Here is a 15153-nt window from a genome sequence, read left to right on the forward strand (position 1 = left end):
CCACTCTAGCAGACTGTGTGAGCAAGCGGGTTGGACCCCATGCTCTCCAGGCCTTTCCTGCACCAGGCAGCTGCCCTGGGGCAGGGGACAAGGGCTGCTTTCCCAGGCCTACCTCCGGAGCAGTACGGCGTTTCTCCCCCCCTCCCCTGAGCCTCGGCCCCACCATCGCCTGCGATGGATTCCGCCTACTCACATCCCGCCTGTGCGAGCTCCAACTAAACCCGGGACGGAAACGCAACTCCCCTGGTGCCCACAGCCCCGGGAAGAGGCGCCCTGGGCCCCTCGGGGCACACGGCCGGCTCGAGGGGTCCCGCCGCCGCTCCCCCCGCCTCACGCCAGCAGCACCTTCTACCCGACTCCCGCACAGGCCCTTCCGCGGACGGAGGCGCCCGCTGGAGCCGCCTGGGGCCTCCGGAATGCCAAGGGGACGCCACCCCGAGTGACGGGCCCACAGAGCAGCGCGGGAAGAGGCCTGGCGAGGCCGGGCCACACCTGCCTCCGGGCTCAACGGCGCAGGCGCGGCTCCGGGAACGACAACTCCCGCGAGGCGCCGCGGCGGGACGCGCATGCGCGGCGGGACCGCGCAGGCGCAGGGGAGCGCGGCGGCGCGGGGGAGGGGAGCGCTGATGCAAGAGGCGAGCGCGGCGGTCCCGGGTCCCGGCTGAGCGCGTCCCTGAGCACCCGCCTGCTCCGCCCGCCTCCCGTTCCGCGCCCGCCTCCCGCTCCGTTCCGTGCCCGGCCGCAGCCATGTCGGGCGACGAGGTGAGACCCGGCGGCCGCCGCCCTCGGGGAAGCCGGGTTCGAGGCCTGCGCCGGGGCCGCCGCCATGTGGGAGACCGGGCCCGAGGCCTGCGCCGGGCAGCGGGCGCGGCCTCCGCCCTGGGCCGGAGCCGGCGCCTTGGGGCTCGGGCGGGCGGTGGCGCGGGGGTCTTGCTGCCCCGCCGGGCGGCACCGGCCGCTGCCGCACTCGCCCTGAGCCCGGGGAGGCCCACGGCCGCCTCTCGGACCGGTGGGCGGAGGCCTGACCGGGCGCTGGCGCCTTTCCTCGGAGCCTTCCCGGCCTGTGAGCGCCGCGGGGTCCCGCCTGGCCCGGGGCTGCGGTCTGGCTCCGCGTACGGCGGGAAGGCCTCGAACTCGGCTGGAGCTACCCGAGCTCTGCTGACGCCCGTCTCTGGCAGGGGGAGGGCCGGGGAGGAAGGCGAATTTCCCCATCGCCCCCTTCTCCATCATGTCTCGTGCTTTCGTTTAGCCAGTTTACTTACTGAAGCTCCGGAATGAGGCAGAGGTATCTTGTTTTGTAGCCTTGAGACCTGGGGTATATCTTAACAAATGAGAACTTTGCTTAGGTACACATCAGGGGGAAGTCATACATCTGCCTTGGGTAAATTCTTTTGGTGGTGTAGATGCCAGGTATTGGCATCTCTAGTATCCTTATTTCAGTCGCTCTCTTGGGGAAAAGGAAAGTGCTACCTGTATGAGGTTATAAGCACCTTGGTGGATGACTCCCATAGCCCATGGGAAACTGCACTGCCTCTATCCAGACTTCTGGTCTTGTGTCTTTTTCTGGTAGTGTTTAAAATACCTGTGTGCCTGGTTTCCTTCTGAGCAAGTGGTTGCTGTGGCCTTGGAGACAGGCAAGTCATAGTGTCCTATGTAATAAAGGAGAACTAATGTAATTACTAATTATTTTAATGGAAGCCAAGACGGACTTATTTGGTTACTTTATCATCCAGAATGAGTGTACTGGATTTTTATGCCTAATTGTGTCCTTGGAACTGCAGTTCTGCTGCCTAGGTTGTACTCTGGCTCAGAAATGAGGACCCAGAAATCCTTGCATCAGGTGTGCTCAGTCTCAGGTGATCACAGGGCCATAGAGTGGTTCATCTGGAGCTTTCCAGTGTGTATTTAGTTCAGGTGTCAGTAAAATGACTTTCCTTACATACCATGCTTGTTCTTACAAGTGATACCAGGAATATCCTGGGTAGTCAAGTTGCATCTCTGGATTGCTTTATGTAGCAGATTGACAGAGAATAAAAATGGTAGCAGCTATCACTGCTGAGCTGTCACTGTTAGAGCTCCTGGCCAGTGTATTTGTGTGTGAGTGAGTGCACATGCCTTCCAGAACTCCTGCATACCTGGCTGTTTGGAGCCAAATAGCTTGTTGCTGATTTCCATTTGGTGAAACTTCTTAAAGCCAATAGTCCTGTAAAGTTAAGAAGACTCTGGAAGGCCAGTTTGCACTTTAAACTGGTATGGATGTTACTGTAGCTTAACATTTTCAGAGCTGTATACAAAATGTAGCAGCTGTCTGAGCGCTGCCCGGAATGTGGCACAGCAGAGGCAATGCAGGTCCTGTTTGCAAGGGCAAGCAGGCCATTATCTATTTCTTCATTAAAAATCCTACTGTATATGTAATCCTACTAGATATCCAAGAGTTCTGCTGGCCCTGTAGTTTTATGAAGCTTCAGGAAATAATAGAGAATTCAGCCAGAGGGTTTAGGTGCAGATTGGTCTCAATAATTTTGCACTTCATTGTAAACATCAACTCAGTTCAGGTGTCCTTACACTAAATTAACTTTATCAGTTGCTATGCACTTTCTGGTTGTGTATGTTTATTCAGACTAATGAGCCACTGCCACAGCAGTTTAAGTAGTGCTGGCTTCTGTCTTGAGAGTTGTGTTTGGACTAAGAAGCTTTGATTTACTTTTAATTCCCTTGCTCATTTCCTGTAAATTGGGATTTTGACTGTGTAGGCATTTGAAATAAGGAGTAGGTATATGGAGCTGGACGTGAGAATGAACTGTGATCAACAAAAGAGAACCCCCTGCATGGGAATTTGGCTCTGAAAGGAGAAACAGGATGGAGATTTCTAACAGTTTCTACACAGGAAAAGCATATTTGTGCTGGGGGCTGTGGTCCCTTCAGTAGAGGGCCTGCAACTTTGTAGAGTCCTTCAGTGCTTAAAGGGTATAACAATGCTCTGAGTAATCAAACATACTGAATAGAGGAAAGGAATGAAGAAACTCCTGAAATGTCTAGCTCAGAAAGGCAAAATGCAGATCGGCATGGTTATCAGGCTGGTGAGCTTATATCGTGATTTATTTGTTCAAGTGTTTGTGCCAAGTCCATGAACAAAATATTTCAGGCACTCTGAAGTTAGTTTTCTGAGAGCACTCAGCATGTTATGACTAGGCCTCAGGTTTGCAGAAGCTTGGTGTGACCTGCCTGGATGGAGTGGACCTTCAGCAGTGCCTTGGTCAGGGCCAGCTGTGTTGTATTTCCAGCAGTAAAACAACCTCCTGCATCCAGAAGTTGTCCTTGTGTGTTAACTTCAGTTTAGTGTGGTGGTGGTAGTGAAGACACGTTCTGTGTCCTGAAGACACAAGACGTGCTTCTTGGCTGTTGGGTGTGAGAGATGTCTTTTTACTTGCAGAGAGCAATGTGGAGAGGATGGGCTGGTTCCTTCTTAGAAATTATTACACCCAATCTAAGTGATCTTACATTTGCTTAATCACTTGAGAAGAAATAAAACTCCCCAGAGTCTTGCAGAGCTTCCTCATCGGACTGAGTCGTGATCTCGAACGCGCTGTCCCCGTGCTTGTTCCTGAAGCTCTTGCCGATGCAGGCAGCTTTCCTCCTGCTTCAGCAGACTCAGGAGGTTGCAAGAGGAAGCCAGCAGACAGCATAACTGGTTGTGCACATTCTTTGGTTGCTGTGCATTGCAGGAGTATGATTCATACATGCGTGTGTCTCCATGAGGAGGAAGCCCTCTGGCAGAACTTTGGAAGTCGTTCTAGCGTAGTGTGTGCAGTTGAAGAGACTCACCAGCCATTTGAAAGCCTTGAGCTTCAGTGTCCCATGTATGTGGACACTTTTTTCCTGACACTTGCTTCAAACACTGCCTTTAATTAGAGGCTTTGTGAAACTTGTAAGTTCCAGAAATTCAGAAGAAATTTTGAAGTGGCATTTTCCTAGTGAGGGTATTGCTGATGCTGAATTTTAACTCTGTGTGAGAACATGCTCCCATTGCTAGATAAGAAAACCAGAGGAACGAGTCTTGTTGTCTAAAGTTGTTGTATTAAATGTATATTGTGGGGTGAGATGTATGTAACAAGCTGATCAGCAGCTATGATGCCAAACTTGCATCTTAAGTGAAAAAAGTAAGAAGCATTCCTATGTTGGAAAGCAAGAGCTTGTGTATTATTTCAGGTCTGCAGGTGAAGAATAGGTTAAAAGTGAGTCAGGGGTCGTGCCTTCCTTACAGTTTGACTAGGTGAATTAAGCTGTTTCTCTGGCTAAAGAACTCATTAACAACTTTTAATCACTTGGTCTTTCAGGTTCATTTCTCATCTGTGGGAGAAAAGGACAAAACCTTTGCTACTTCAGTGTTGAGAGCTGTATCAGGAGGCCCTTCCAGGTTTCTCACTAGTCCAGAGCATTCTTGTCAAGAGAATCTTGCCCTTTAATATCTGTGGAAGTTAATGCATCTCACAAACAGCAGTACAAAGCATAACTGACCTGTAATCAGGCTCTGTGGTATAGGTGTGATTAATGTTTTTCTGATAATGAGTGATAAAGTGATGGCCTCACATAGATTTACTTCAAAGTCTGAGTCTGTGATGATGGTTAAAATGGAGAAGTAGCTGGTAGCTAGTCTGTTAGAGGTTCACAGCCTTAATATATTTTCATAGGAACTAATACATAGATGGCAGGAAATCTGGACTATTGTAGGAAAAATAGCAGAAACTCAGCTTTTAAGCAGCATTCTAGTGCAATTGGTCATGTCAGTTATGCCTTGGGACAAGATCTGTGATGTTTTTAAGGAAGCCTATGTAATCACTCTTTAGAGTCAGCCAACTTGTATTACATTCTGAGAGATCTAGAAAAATCCCTGGTTGAGATTGATGGCAAAGAACAGTTTGGGTAACCATTCAGAGAAACTTAAAGGTGTGACAAATATTCAGTGGTAGGTGATTATTATGCTGCTAAGGAACTCTTGATTTTTTTACAGATGATTTTCGATCCCACTATGAGCAAGAAGAAGAAGAAAAAGAAGAAGCCCTTTATGTTGGATGAGGAAGGAGGGGATACACAAGCAGAAGAGACTCAGCAGTCAGAAACAAAAGAAGTTGAACCAGAGCCAACAGAAGACAAAGATGTTGAAGCAGATGAAGAAGACACCAGGAAGAAAGGTAAAGCGAATCCCTGTAGATAAACTCCCACCAGTAGCCCCTCTGTATTTTGAGACTACAAGCCCCATTTCAAGAATTTGGCATTGCAGGGTGTAGTGCAGGGGGCCCTGGTTTTAGAGGCTTTGAGTAATACCCTGCTGCCTGTTTGCCTTCTGTTTGAAATCTTGTTCACAAACATGCAGCAAGCTACCAGTGGCTTATGCAAATTCCTCTTTCCTGACTCAGAGTCTTTTGTGTGAGGCAATGAAAAGAGAATCCCTAAAACAGTTAGCAAGAAGTTTTACATTTTCCATATGCAGTTCTTGAAATAATTCCAAAATTATGGCTGGTTTTCATTTGAACAATTAAGCAATAGTGTGAATAGCAAATATTGTTAAAAGGGTTTCTAGTTTTTGGGCAACTGTGGGTGTGATAACTAGAGTGTTCTTTGGAATCTTTCAGGAAATAAGCCTGCAGTTGAATATATAACCTTACTTTTTAAGTTGAGGCCCATGTCGTTTCAAGATGACCTGATTCACAGAATGCTGTTAACTTAAATCCAGCTTGTTGATAGAGTTGGCTCCTGTATTTGACCAAAGAAAGTATATCTTCCTCCCTTCAGTTTTCTTTTGCTTCTTCCCAAGCATCTCTACTATAATGACAGAAGTGGCTAGTTCCTCCTGTACAGCAGAAAGAAAGATTAAGGACTTTTAAAAAAAAAAAAAGAAAGAAAGAAAAAAAGAAAATGCAGCTAGAACATGCAGAAACTGTAAAATAGTACTGAGGTATTTGAGGTAGAGGAGAATGATCTCTTCAAAATCTGAAGGATATTTGTAGGGGCATCAGATCATTGCTTCTATCTTTGAAGGTGTGGATGTAGTCTAGAAAACTGTACTGCTCTGTAGTTACACTTCTTTTGGCAATCCTTTGGTTTTTAGATACAACAGATGACCTGGATGACTTAAACTTCTTCAATCAAAAGAAAAAGAAGAAAAAAACAAAAAAGATATTTGATATAGATGAAGCAGAAGAAGGTGTAAAGGTTTGTTTCTGTAACTCTGGCAGATAACTTCCTTGCTGTGTTTCCTGGGGATTGGCAGTCTGAGGAGTTCCTTCGAGTCTGTTGCTGTGTCCTAGTGCAGTTAAGAATGAAAGCTGAGCTGTGTTGTCTCTTTCATACATATAGTAGGTTCTGCTGAACGTGCTTGTCCCAAAAAGCAGGGCTTTTTGCCCAGAAGTGAAAAAATCTGATCTGCACAATGAGCAAGAAATTCTGTAGTAAAGGGTGACAGAAGTAAATGAATGTCAGAAGCCCCACAGAGAATAGTCCTCTAAAGGCCAGCCCTTCAAATGGTATAAATCTGTAAAGAAATCTGGTTTTACTCTGGTGTTTTCTTTAGAAAGGATTGGGGTTTTGTTAGTTTCTTTTAAAATTTATTATTTTATTCCAAGCTGTGTTTCTGTATCATGTCAGTGTAACTTGTACGGCCAGGAAGCAAGAGGACAGAGAAATGTTGTGTCCTGTGTAAATCTCCTTAGGTTCTGCCTTTAGGGGAAGAAAATGGCCCTCTGATCTACCCCTGGCAGGGAAAATGCTTGCTGTGTGTTCTCCACATGTGCAGAATTGTGATAACAAATTGGACTGGCTAGGGGTAGCTCAGCTTTGCCTTACCTTACTGTCTGGTATGTAGGGTGTTCCGTTTCTTTGTGCCCTAAAATGACTGATGCCTTTAGTTGAATGTAGAAGGCCCTTTTCTTGACCAGACAGAAGATAAAACTCCAGCCCTACTTCCTGGGAGAAGTGCTTTTCATGAGTCTATCTCAGCCTGTCTTTATGAAGATGAGTCTTCTTTTTGAAGACAGGCTGAGAGAGTTGGGCTTGTTCATCTTGGAGAAGACTCTGGGGGCACCTTATATTGGCCTTCCAGTACCTGAACAATGCCTTTAAGAAAGCTGGGGAAAAACTGTTTCCAAGGGCAATAGGACAAGGGGTGATGGTTTTAAACTAGGAAAGGGGAGATTTAGGTTGAATATTAGGAAATAATTCTTCAATATGAGGGTGGTGGATCACTGGCACAGGTTGCCCAGAGAGGTGGTGGAGGTCCCATCCCTGGAGCCATTCAAGGTCAGGCTTGATGGGGCTCTGAGCAACCTGATCTAGTGAAGATGTCCCTGCTCACTGCAGGGGGTTGGACTAGAGATGACCTTTGAAGGTCCCTTCCAGCCTAACACATTCTATGATTCTGTGATTCAATATACTTTTCATAGTGTGCTACTAGTATTATTTCCAATTCTGTGCAATGGAGATTCTTGTTTAATACTGTAAACTGTGGTCTTTTTATTTCTTTGCAGGACTTGAAAATTGAAGGAGATGTGCCAGAGGCAGTAGAACCTGAAGATGACCTTGATATCATGCTGGGCAATAAAAAGAAGAAAAAGAAGAATGTGAAGTTTCCAGATGAAGATGAGATAATGGAGAAGGATGAAGGTAAAAGTATAGGGTAGCTCAGTGAGATGTTGAAAGCAAAATGTAGTCCATGTTGTAGGTGAATAAGTTCTGTTCAAGTGTCTGTCTTGTTTTGAAAACCATTTTCTTAAAATTATTGCTATACTATTTATCAGAAAAGTGTTCTATAAGAGCACAAAGTTTGTCAGAAGTGTTGGTGTTCCTTACAGGCAGACAAACACAGAAGACTCATGTCCACATCTTTGTTCTGTTTTCTTTGATGTACCTTTTAGAAGCGGAATAAGTATGAGGTTAGAGAATGTTTATTTTCTTAATGAATTGCAAACAACTTTCTTTACAGCTTTTGAAGATGAAGATAGCAAAAAAGATGATGGAATTTCTTTTAGCCTTCAGTCAGGACCTGCGTGGGCAGGCTCAGAAAGGGACTACACATATGATGAGGTAATAATGTTCAAAAGGCTTCCTAAGAAGTATTTTCCATGTTGATGTGCATGGGTAGAGCAGGGCCTTATGCTTCCTTCTGACTGAAAATTAAAGGACTTGTAGTCAGAAGCTCCTGAACAGAGAATTAACAAAGCATGTCAATCACAGTTAATTTTCATACAAATAGGCTGAGGCACTTGCAGGTTATGAAGTGTCAATCCCTTGGGGAAACAGCTTCTGTATTTTGCATTTATCAGAACATTTAAGTGTGTGTTCAAAAGCATGTGGGGAAAATGCTGGTGGGCAAAGGCAGTGAGTGCTGTTTCAGGTTTTTAGAAGTGATGTCCTTCCTTTGAGAAACACAGGAGCTCACTGATGTGAATCCTTCTGTCTTTGCAGCTGCTCAACAGAGTATTTAACATCATGCGGGAAAAAAACCCTGATATGGTGGCTGGAGAGAAACGGAAATTTGTCATGAAGCCTCCCCAGGTTGTAAGAGTAGGGACCAAGAAAACATCTTTTGTCAACTTTACAGATATCTGCAAATTGTAAGTTTTTCTCTGGAGATTTCCCAGGAATAGCTGCTGAGTGCACTCTTCTGTGCTGTTGGTCTCTGTGTTGAATGTGTGTGTGCTGACAAAATTGAGTGGCAAACCAGAAGAGTTTACTTCCAGATTAGGAAGCTTATTTCCTCTGCTCATTCCCTCTGCATTTCTCTGTGAGCAGACATTTATGAAGAGGATATATTGAGATAATATCTTACTTTATACTTAAACTATGACAATGGTAGGCTTGCTACATGGGCCTCATGGACTGAAAGTAAACCTATTGCTTTTGTGGGTTCACAGGCTTCTATGAGTCTGTCATGGTGTCACCAGTGATACTTACTTGCAAGTCTTGGGCTGGGGGTGTGGTGTGAGGAAAGTTCTTTCTAATTTGAGCAGAGTACAGATACTATTCCCTTGGTAAGTGGTATGGAGTGCAGTAATTTTTTTCTGCTGTTTTCTGCAGTGCTGTCTATGTCTTAATTATTTCATGTGAAGGCAGTGCTGTTCTTTGTGGGCACTTCTGGGAATGCATATCTGATGTGTTTCATAAGTGGGCCAGATGAAATAGTGCTGAGGATCTGGATAGTGTATTAAAGCAAACTTTTAATGGTAGCTAGTAGTGGGCTGCTTTGGGTTTGTTTTTTGGTTGTTTTTTTTTTTTTTTTTTTAGGGAATGGCAGGGGAATGAGAGAATAAGAATGGAAAATCTCAAATAGAAAACATATTTTCAGTAGTTACTGTAATTGTGGGTTTGGTTGGGGGGGTGGGGTGGAGTATTTTTGTGGACAGAGGCTTTCTTGTGTCCTTGGTCATTGTCTGCCTGTAATCTTTGGTGGAGACTCTCTGGCACTGCCTCCTTTGAAACTTGGTAATTGAAGCTTGTTTTAGCCTGCTGGTCCTGTATAAATATCACATTTCCCTGAAAGGGAAAGGTTAAACATACCCTTATTTTATTTTTAGATTACATCGTCAGCCAAAACACCTCCTGGCATTTTTGTTGGCAGAATTGGGTACAAGGTAAGGCTGTGTGTGTGTGCTCATGTGTGTGGGAAGCAATGGCAGTACAGCTGACACTGATAAAAAATAAAATCCTTGGGTTGGGGTTTGTATATGTGTGTCTGAAGATCATTTCTTCCCTGCACCAAAGTTCTGTGCTGGGTGATTGAGGAGATACTGTCTTAGGGAAGAGGTCTAGAGGCAAACTGAGTCCCTGGGAAATGTCTGGTTAAGGGGTTGAATTCCCTATTTGGGACCTTTCTCAGAGATGCTCTGGTAGCAGAGCTGTTTGCTACAGTCGGTGAGGATGGCTCTGTGGCTCGTGTCAACCTGTGGCTGGGGAAGGGAGAAGGCCTGATGGCTGCCTGTAGCCATCACTCTGTCCAGTGGGGCAGGTAGATCCACCTGTCTTACATGCCTCCTGTCAAAGATCTCATGCTGTGTTGGTATACTTTCTGGTTGTCCTTTTCTCTGCTGTAGACTGCAGTGTTGTTACATACACAGAGAATCAAGTAGTCTAATTGCAATATGTGTTGCAATCAAGATGCCTGTTTGACTGGACTTCTGGAGTCTCCTCAGCTCCAGATGACTTAAACTTAGAAATGTGGAAAAAACATTCAACTTGCTACATCAGAATGGCTAGAAAAGGATCTTATTACTAATATTACACCTTCCTAGGGAGTTGTCTCAGTCACCTCTGTGAGATAAGCAGGTGCTAGCTAATTCTCAGTTCTGTGAAATTCTTATGATGATGTAGCTTAAGTGTGGGGCTGATCTGATCTCTGCTGGAGCTTGCTGCTACTGCAGTGATGGTCCTGCTTGGGCAGAACTTCCTGGAGGCTTTAAGTGCCTTCAGAATTTTGCCCTTTTCCCCACAAAGTAATTCTGGCTTATTCTTACCTTGCTGCTTCATGTTCCTGACTTGTTTCAACACTTGACATCTTCTGCAAATCAAATCCTTAATCAGTTTTTCTTTTAAATTAGTGGCTCAATAGATGGTAACAACCAGCTTGTAATCAAAGGACGATTCCAGCAAAAACAGATAGAAAATGTCTTGAGAAGATATATCAGTAAGTATAGCTCCCTCTTCCACTACAGAGTTCTCTGAGCCCTGTTGATGACCAGTGGCCTGTGTGTGGGTGAGGGGGGGTGTGTGTGTGTGTGTGCTGTGGAGAGTCTGTGCTAAGAAGCTACAGCTGTGCTGCAGCTTTATAATGGGGTAATGCAAATACAGGTGGTTCCTCTGGGGTTGTGAGAACATAGGTTGTACTCTGTCCTGGCACTAGAACACACCAAGGTAAACAGTAAGAGCACTTGAGAATCTTTCGTTTTCAGCTGATACTCACTCCTTGGCTTTGAGAACTATGACAATTCTCAGTAATTATTAATTCTAAAGCCTGTTTTACATGTTAAATACAGTGTGTGTGTCACTGGTCAAAGGATTCATGGGTTACATGTGGCAAACAGTGTGTCAGTGCCATGTTTATACAAGAGCTGCTGAGACCTGGCAGTGCTCTTTCAGCAGAGGAAGTTGGGAAACAGCAGTGGGAAATGTGAACCCACTGTTGTTATTGCTAAAATATCAATGTTGGTGCCTAATGTACCACATGAACTCAAGTCTGAATTAACCTGGGGACTGGGGGGGGTCTTCTGGGTTTCCTCAACCTCTGCTTTTTGTAGGAAGCCACTTTTATGTTGAGATGCATTTGAGCAGCTTTTCAGAGAACTAAAGGCTGTAGCAGTGGTGTCTTGCCTGCTGATCATGCATTGTCTTTTAACTGCAACTTCATTCCTTCCCTGCAGAGGAGTATGTCACCTGTCACACGTGTCGGTCACCAGACACGATCCTACAGAAGGACACCAGGTTATATTTCTTGCAGTGTGAGACCTGCCACTCCCGCTGCTCCGTCGCCAGCATCAAAACCGGTTTCCAGGCTGTCACAGGCAAGAGAGCACAGCTCCGTGCCAAAGCTAATTAGTTTGCTAATCAACACTGGATTTTGCAAAGTGTTCTGGGGAGATGTGACTGGACAGGTTTACGATCGGGATGGAGTTACCGTTGTATTAAAACAAGATTGTAAAAACTACAAGAAATTTGGCTTTTTGATTGATTGGTCTGTGAAATCCTTGCAAGATGCAGGTCCTCAAGCTGTTCACATACATTTGCTCATTGATTATATTTTACCAACTGTAAGGAAGGTGATGGCAAAGGAGGTGCTTTTTAATCCGTTCAGACTTCTGTAAAACACGAGATAAATTAAAGATCCTATAACAGTGAGTGTCTTCCATTTGGATTTTTCCTTCAGTTTCCTCTTTATAAACAATTCATGGGAATGGTTGGTGTGTAGTTCTGCTGATCATGTCACTGAACTATGTCCAAGACCCAGAATAAAGGTGAGGATAAAAGTTATTTTGCTTTTACATAACAAGCTCCTTTTTAGCTAGGCTATTGTTAAACAGAGGAACCAGTCACACAGTCATGGGGATGACCCACCAACGTGAGAACTGCTCGTGCTCTTACCACATGAATATGGGGACATATTTTGCACAGAGTGACATTGGGACGTGTTGATAACTGCTCAGTTAGGCAGAATGTAGCTCTGAGATTGTTCAGATGCCATATTGATGCTGAATTTAACATAGAATTGATTACTGTAAGCTTTCATAGTGTCATAGTACTAAATTTTGCAATTTCTAATAGAGAAATATTTATATTTCTAAAGTCCTGCACTCTTCACCACTTTAAAAAGAATAACTAAATGCAGAAAAAAATACTTAACATCATTATATGGTGGCTGCAACACACTGTCTTATATGAATCTTGAATTTACAGAAGATACTGCCAAGTATTTGAGTTCCAAATTAACACATTATGCTTCCTGATTTTAACATGCACTTCTCCCTGCTAGCAGTCAGTATTGGTGATCCCTAGGGGAGATGCACAGTGCTGTCCTAAAGAGGTTTTCTGGTGCTGTGGCAGTTTTGTTACAGCAGCCAAGGACAAGGTGCAACAGGGGAGTGAAGTCCCTCTCCAGTACTTGAGGAGGCTGGTCTTCATTTACTGGCCAAAATGGCACAGGGTCATTATTGAGTATAGTAGCTCAGGACCCTGGGCACCCAGCCCTGTGGGTAAGCAGAGTAGCCTCCTCCCCAGAGTAAACAGTGGTTGTTCTGAATTCATCAAATACCAGAAACTGAAGGGTTTCTACCAAGTTTTAATCTTTGTATGTATGTTAATACAAAACACAGTCTTGCTGGGAAGTCACTTACTTGCTATTTGAAAAATTGACAGCACTGTAAGGCAAAAATCAAGGGTTTATGGTTGGTTTCTTAAAAGCATTTTGAACTTCAAGTGAGCTATAACAAGTGTTGGATGTATCTTTAAGTGAATAAAGCCAGGATCAGTGCCTCTTGTAACATGATTGTTGTATGCTTGTTTGTTTTTTCCCCCCCTTAGCAAATAGGCATTCTCCTGTTGGAAGTAACACTTTTTGGAGAGGTGCTGGCTGCCTTTTTGTTTTGGTGATGTCCTGTTGGGACATGCTGAAATAGCTGGAGAGCAATGACACTTTCTGGTTTTTAAGAGCTTGCTTTTTCCTGGGTCAGATACCTATAGTGTGGGTGTTTGAGCCTTGAGCTGGTGCTGCATTTTAGAGTGCTAAATACAAAGCCTGGCTTCAGTGTATTTGGATCAAAAGCGTATTTATTCAAAAGAGTAAATAATTGTTCCAACCCATCATCTGTGAGCTCTCCTGGCTCACAGCTCTATAGGTACATTATATAGATGTATTTTGAAGGCATTGATTTTGGTGACTAACACTTGAGTGAAACATCTTGAGCTGTAGACTCCTAATTTACCTGTGGAGTAACCACTGACACATGGAAAGTGTGTCTAGGAGCAGACACCAGTTGATTTTCTAAAATTTAGTTTCAAAACCCAGACATCTTCAGTGTGCATTCCCCAAGTCTACCACAAGTGCATGAACACAGGTGCCTCTTGCTGCTTGTAAAGCCACTGAAAGTTTGAAGTGCAGTTCAGAGGCAGGAGAGTGGAGTTGGGAGCTGAGTGTGAGTGAGCAGCTTAGGGATGGTGTTTGGCACACACCAAGGCAGCAGCTTGTCCCTTGTATCTGGTGGCAGGCAGAGCTGGGTTTTGCCATGCTTGGGTGGTTTGGGGGTTTTGGTTTGGTTTGGTTTTTTTCTCTCCCTCCAGGCACAAGCTCTTCCCTGCACAGCCTGTTTCTGGCCCCTGGCAGGGGCAGGACACAGGGGTCTGGATGGACTGTGCTGTAACTCTGGATGATGAGTCTGGGTTCACTTTATCCTGCTTCTGAGCTGTCCTGGTAGCTGTGGTCTCTCTCCAGCTGCTAAGCTCACTGTTCCCTAGAAATGTGAAGGACTCAAATGATGGAGAAATGGGTGGTTTGGGGTCCTTGGAAGAAAACTGCCAGGAACATCCACTTAGAGGTAGTTGGGTGTTTTGATGAGCCTGTCCTGTTGAAAGCCTTTCCTGGGCTTTTCCAGCAGTGAAGAGGGGGCCCCACAGCTAAAGTCTGCAGATGTTTGTATTCCCATATTATTCCTGGGGATCAGCTGGGGTTAGGTTGGACCTAAGTTACCTTACCTAAGTTACAGCTTGCTCTAGGCCCAGGTGTCTGCCAGCCTTGGAGAAACTCTTCTTGAATTTGGGCTAATGGATAAAAGGAGTTTGGATAAACAGTGAAGTGCTGTGGTAGAGAACAGAGTGCAGCTCTGTGTGTTTTCTCCCTTAGAGCTCCCTCAAATGCAGAGAGCTGATGAAGAAAGGTTGCTCTGATCCTGATCAGTTACTTAAATAACCTCATGCCAGGAGGAGGGAAAAGGCTTTTGAAGGAAGATGCTCCTTGAAAGTTGTGAAAGCATAAACTGAAGCAGGTTCAGGGGCTCTTGCTGATCTTCAACACGTGCTGTCTTGCCTCTAAAAGCTTTAAGGGGCCTCACCTGGCTCTGGCCCCTTGGTGAAGAAATCCAGTGTTTCCTCTGTAGTCACTGATGAAAATGGGGAGGTGCCTCCAGAGGCCATTCAGCTGGTCTCTTAGTTTTTAGCAAGAGCTTAGGGAGAATGTGCTCTTACAGGTAAGACATGGCTACATATTCACACAGGTATCATATACACACACCCTGCATATTCTGTAGGTAAGAATATGGCTGAACCTGTGCTGTTAGTCTGTGTCACAAGCCCAAGGGAGCTGCCCAAGGGAGATGCTGCAAGCAGAGAGGAGAGGCCGGAATCAGGTGATGGGGTGCTTGGGCATGTGTGGATATGAAGGGGATCTTCTGAGCAGTGAGGAGGAGGCCAAGCTGGGGCACAGGGTGAAGATTAGGAGTGAATGTCCTAGCTGCGCTGTACCCCTCCTCCCTGGGTGGCTCAGGACTGCCCAGAAGGAAACTCCAAGCAAACACAGGGAATGTTTGCACCATTATGGCTCTGAGCACCCCCTGCCTGGACTGAACTCCCTCTGTAGCCCCAGCCCCCCCGGGGTTGCAGCGGTCCCACTGATGCCATTTT

The 15153-nt window shown here is 45.3% G+C and overlaps 1 protein-coding gene across 1 annotated transcript; it reads left to right on the forward strand.

Moving 5' to 3' along the window:
- Positions 1-595: 595 nt before the first annotated feature.
- On the forward strand, positions 596-13027 carry EIF2S2 (eukaryotic translation initiation factor 2 subunit beta). Its single transcript, XM_084271690.1, has 9 exons — positions 596-762; positions 5012-5192; positions 6110-6213; positions 7524-7659; positions 7979-8079; positions 8461-8609; positions 9570-9626; positions 10590-10675; positions 11409-13027. Exons 1-9 carry the CDS (start codon positions 748-750, stop codon positions 11582-11584), a joined length of 1005 nt encoding a protein of 334 aa, XP_084127816.1. The 5' UTR covers positions 596-747; the 3' UTR covers positions 11585-13027.
- Positions 13028-15153: the final 2126 nt, after the last annotated feature.

This window comes from Gallinula chloropus (genome assembly GCF_964237585.1).
Source record: "Gallinula chloropus genome assembly, chromosome: 16".
Classification (NCBI taxonomy): domain Eukaryota; kingdom Metazoa; phylum Chordata; class Aves; order Gruiformes; family Rallidae; genus Gallinula; species Gallinula chloropus.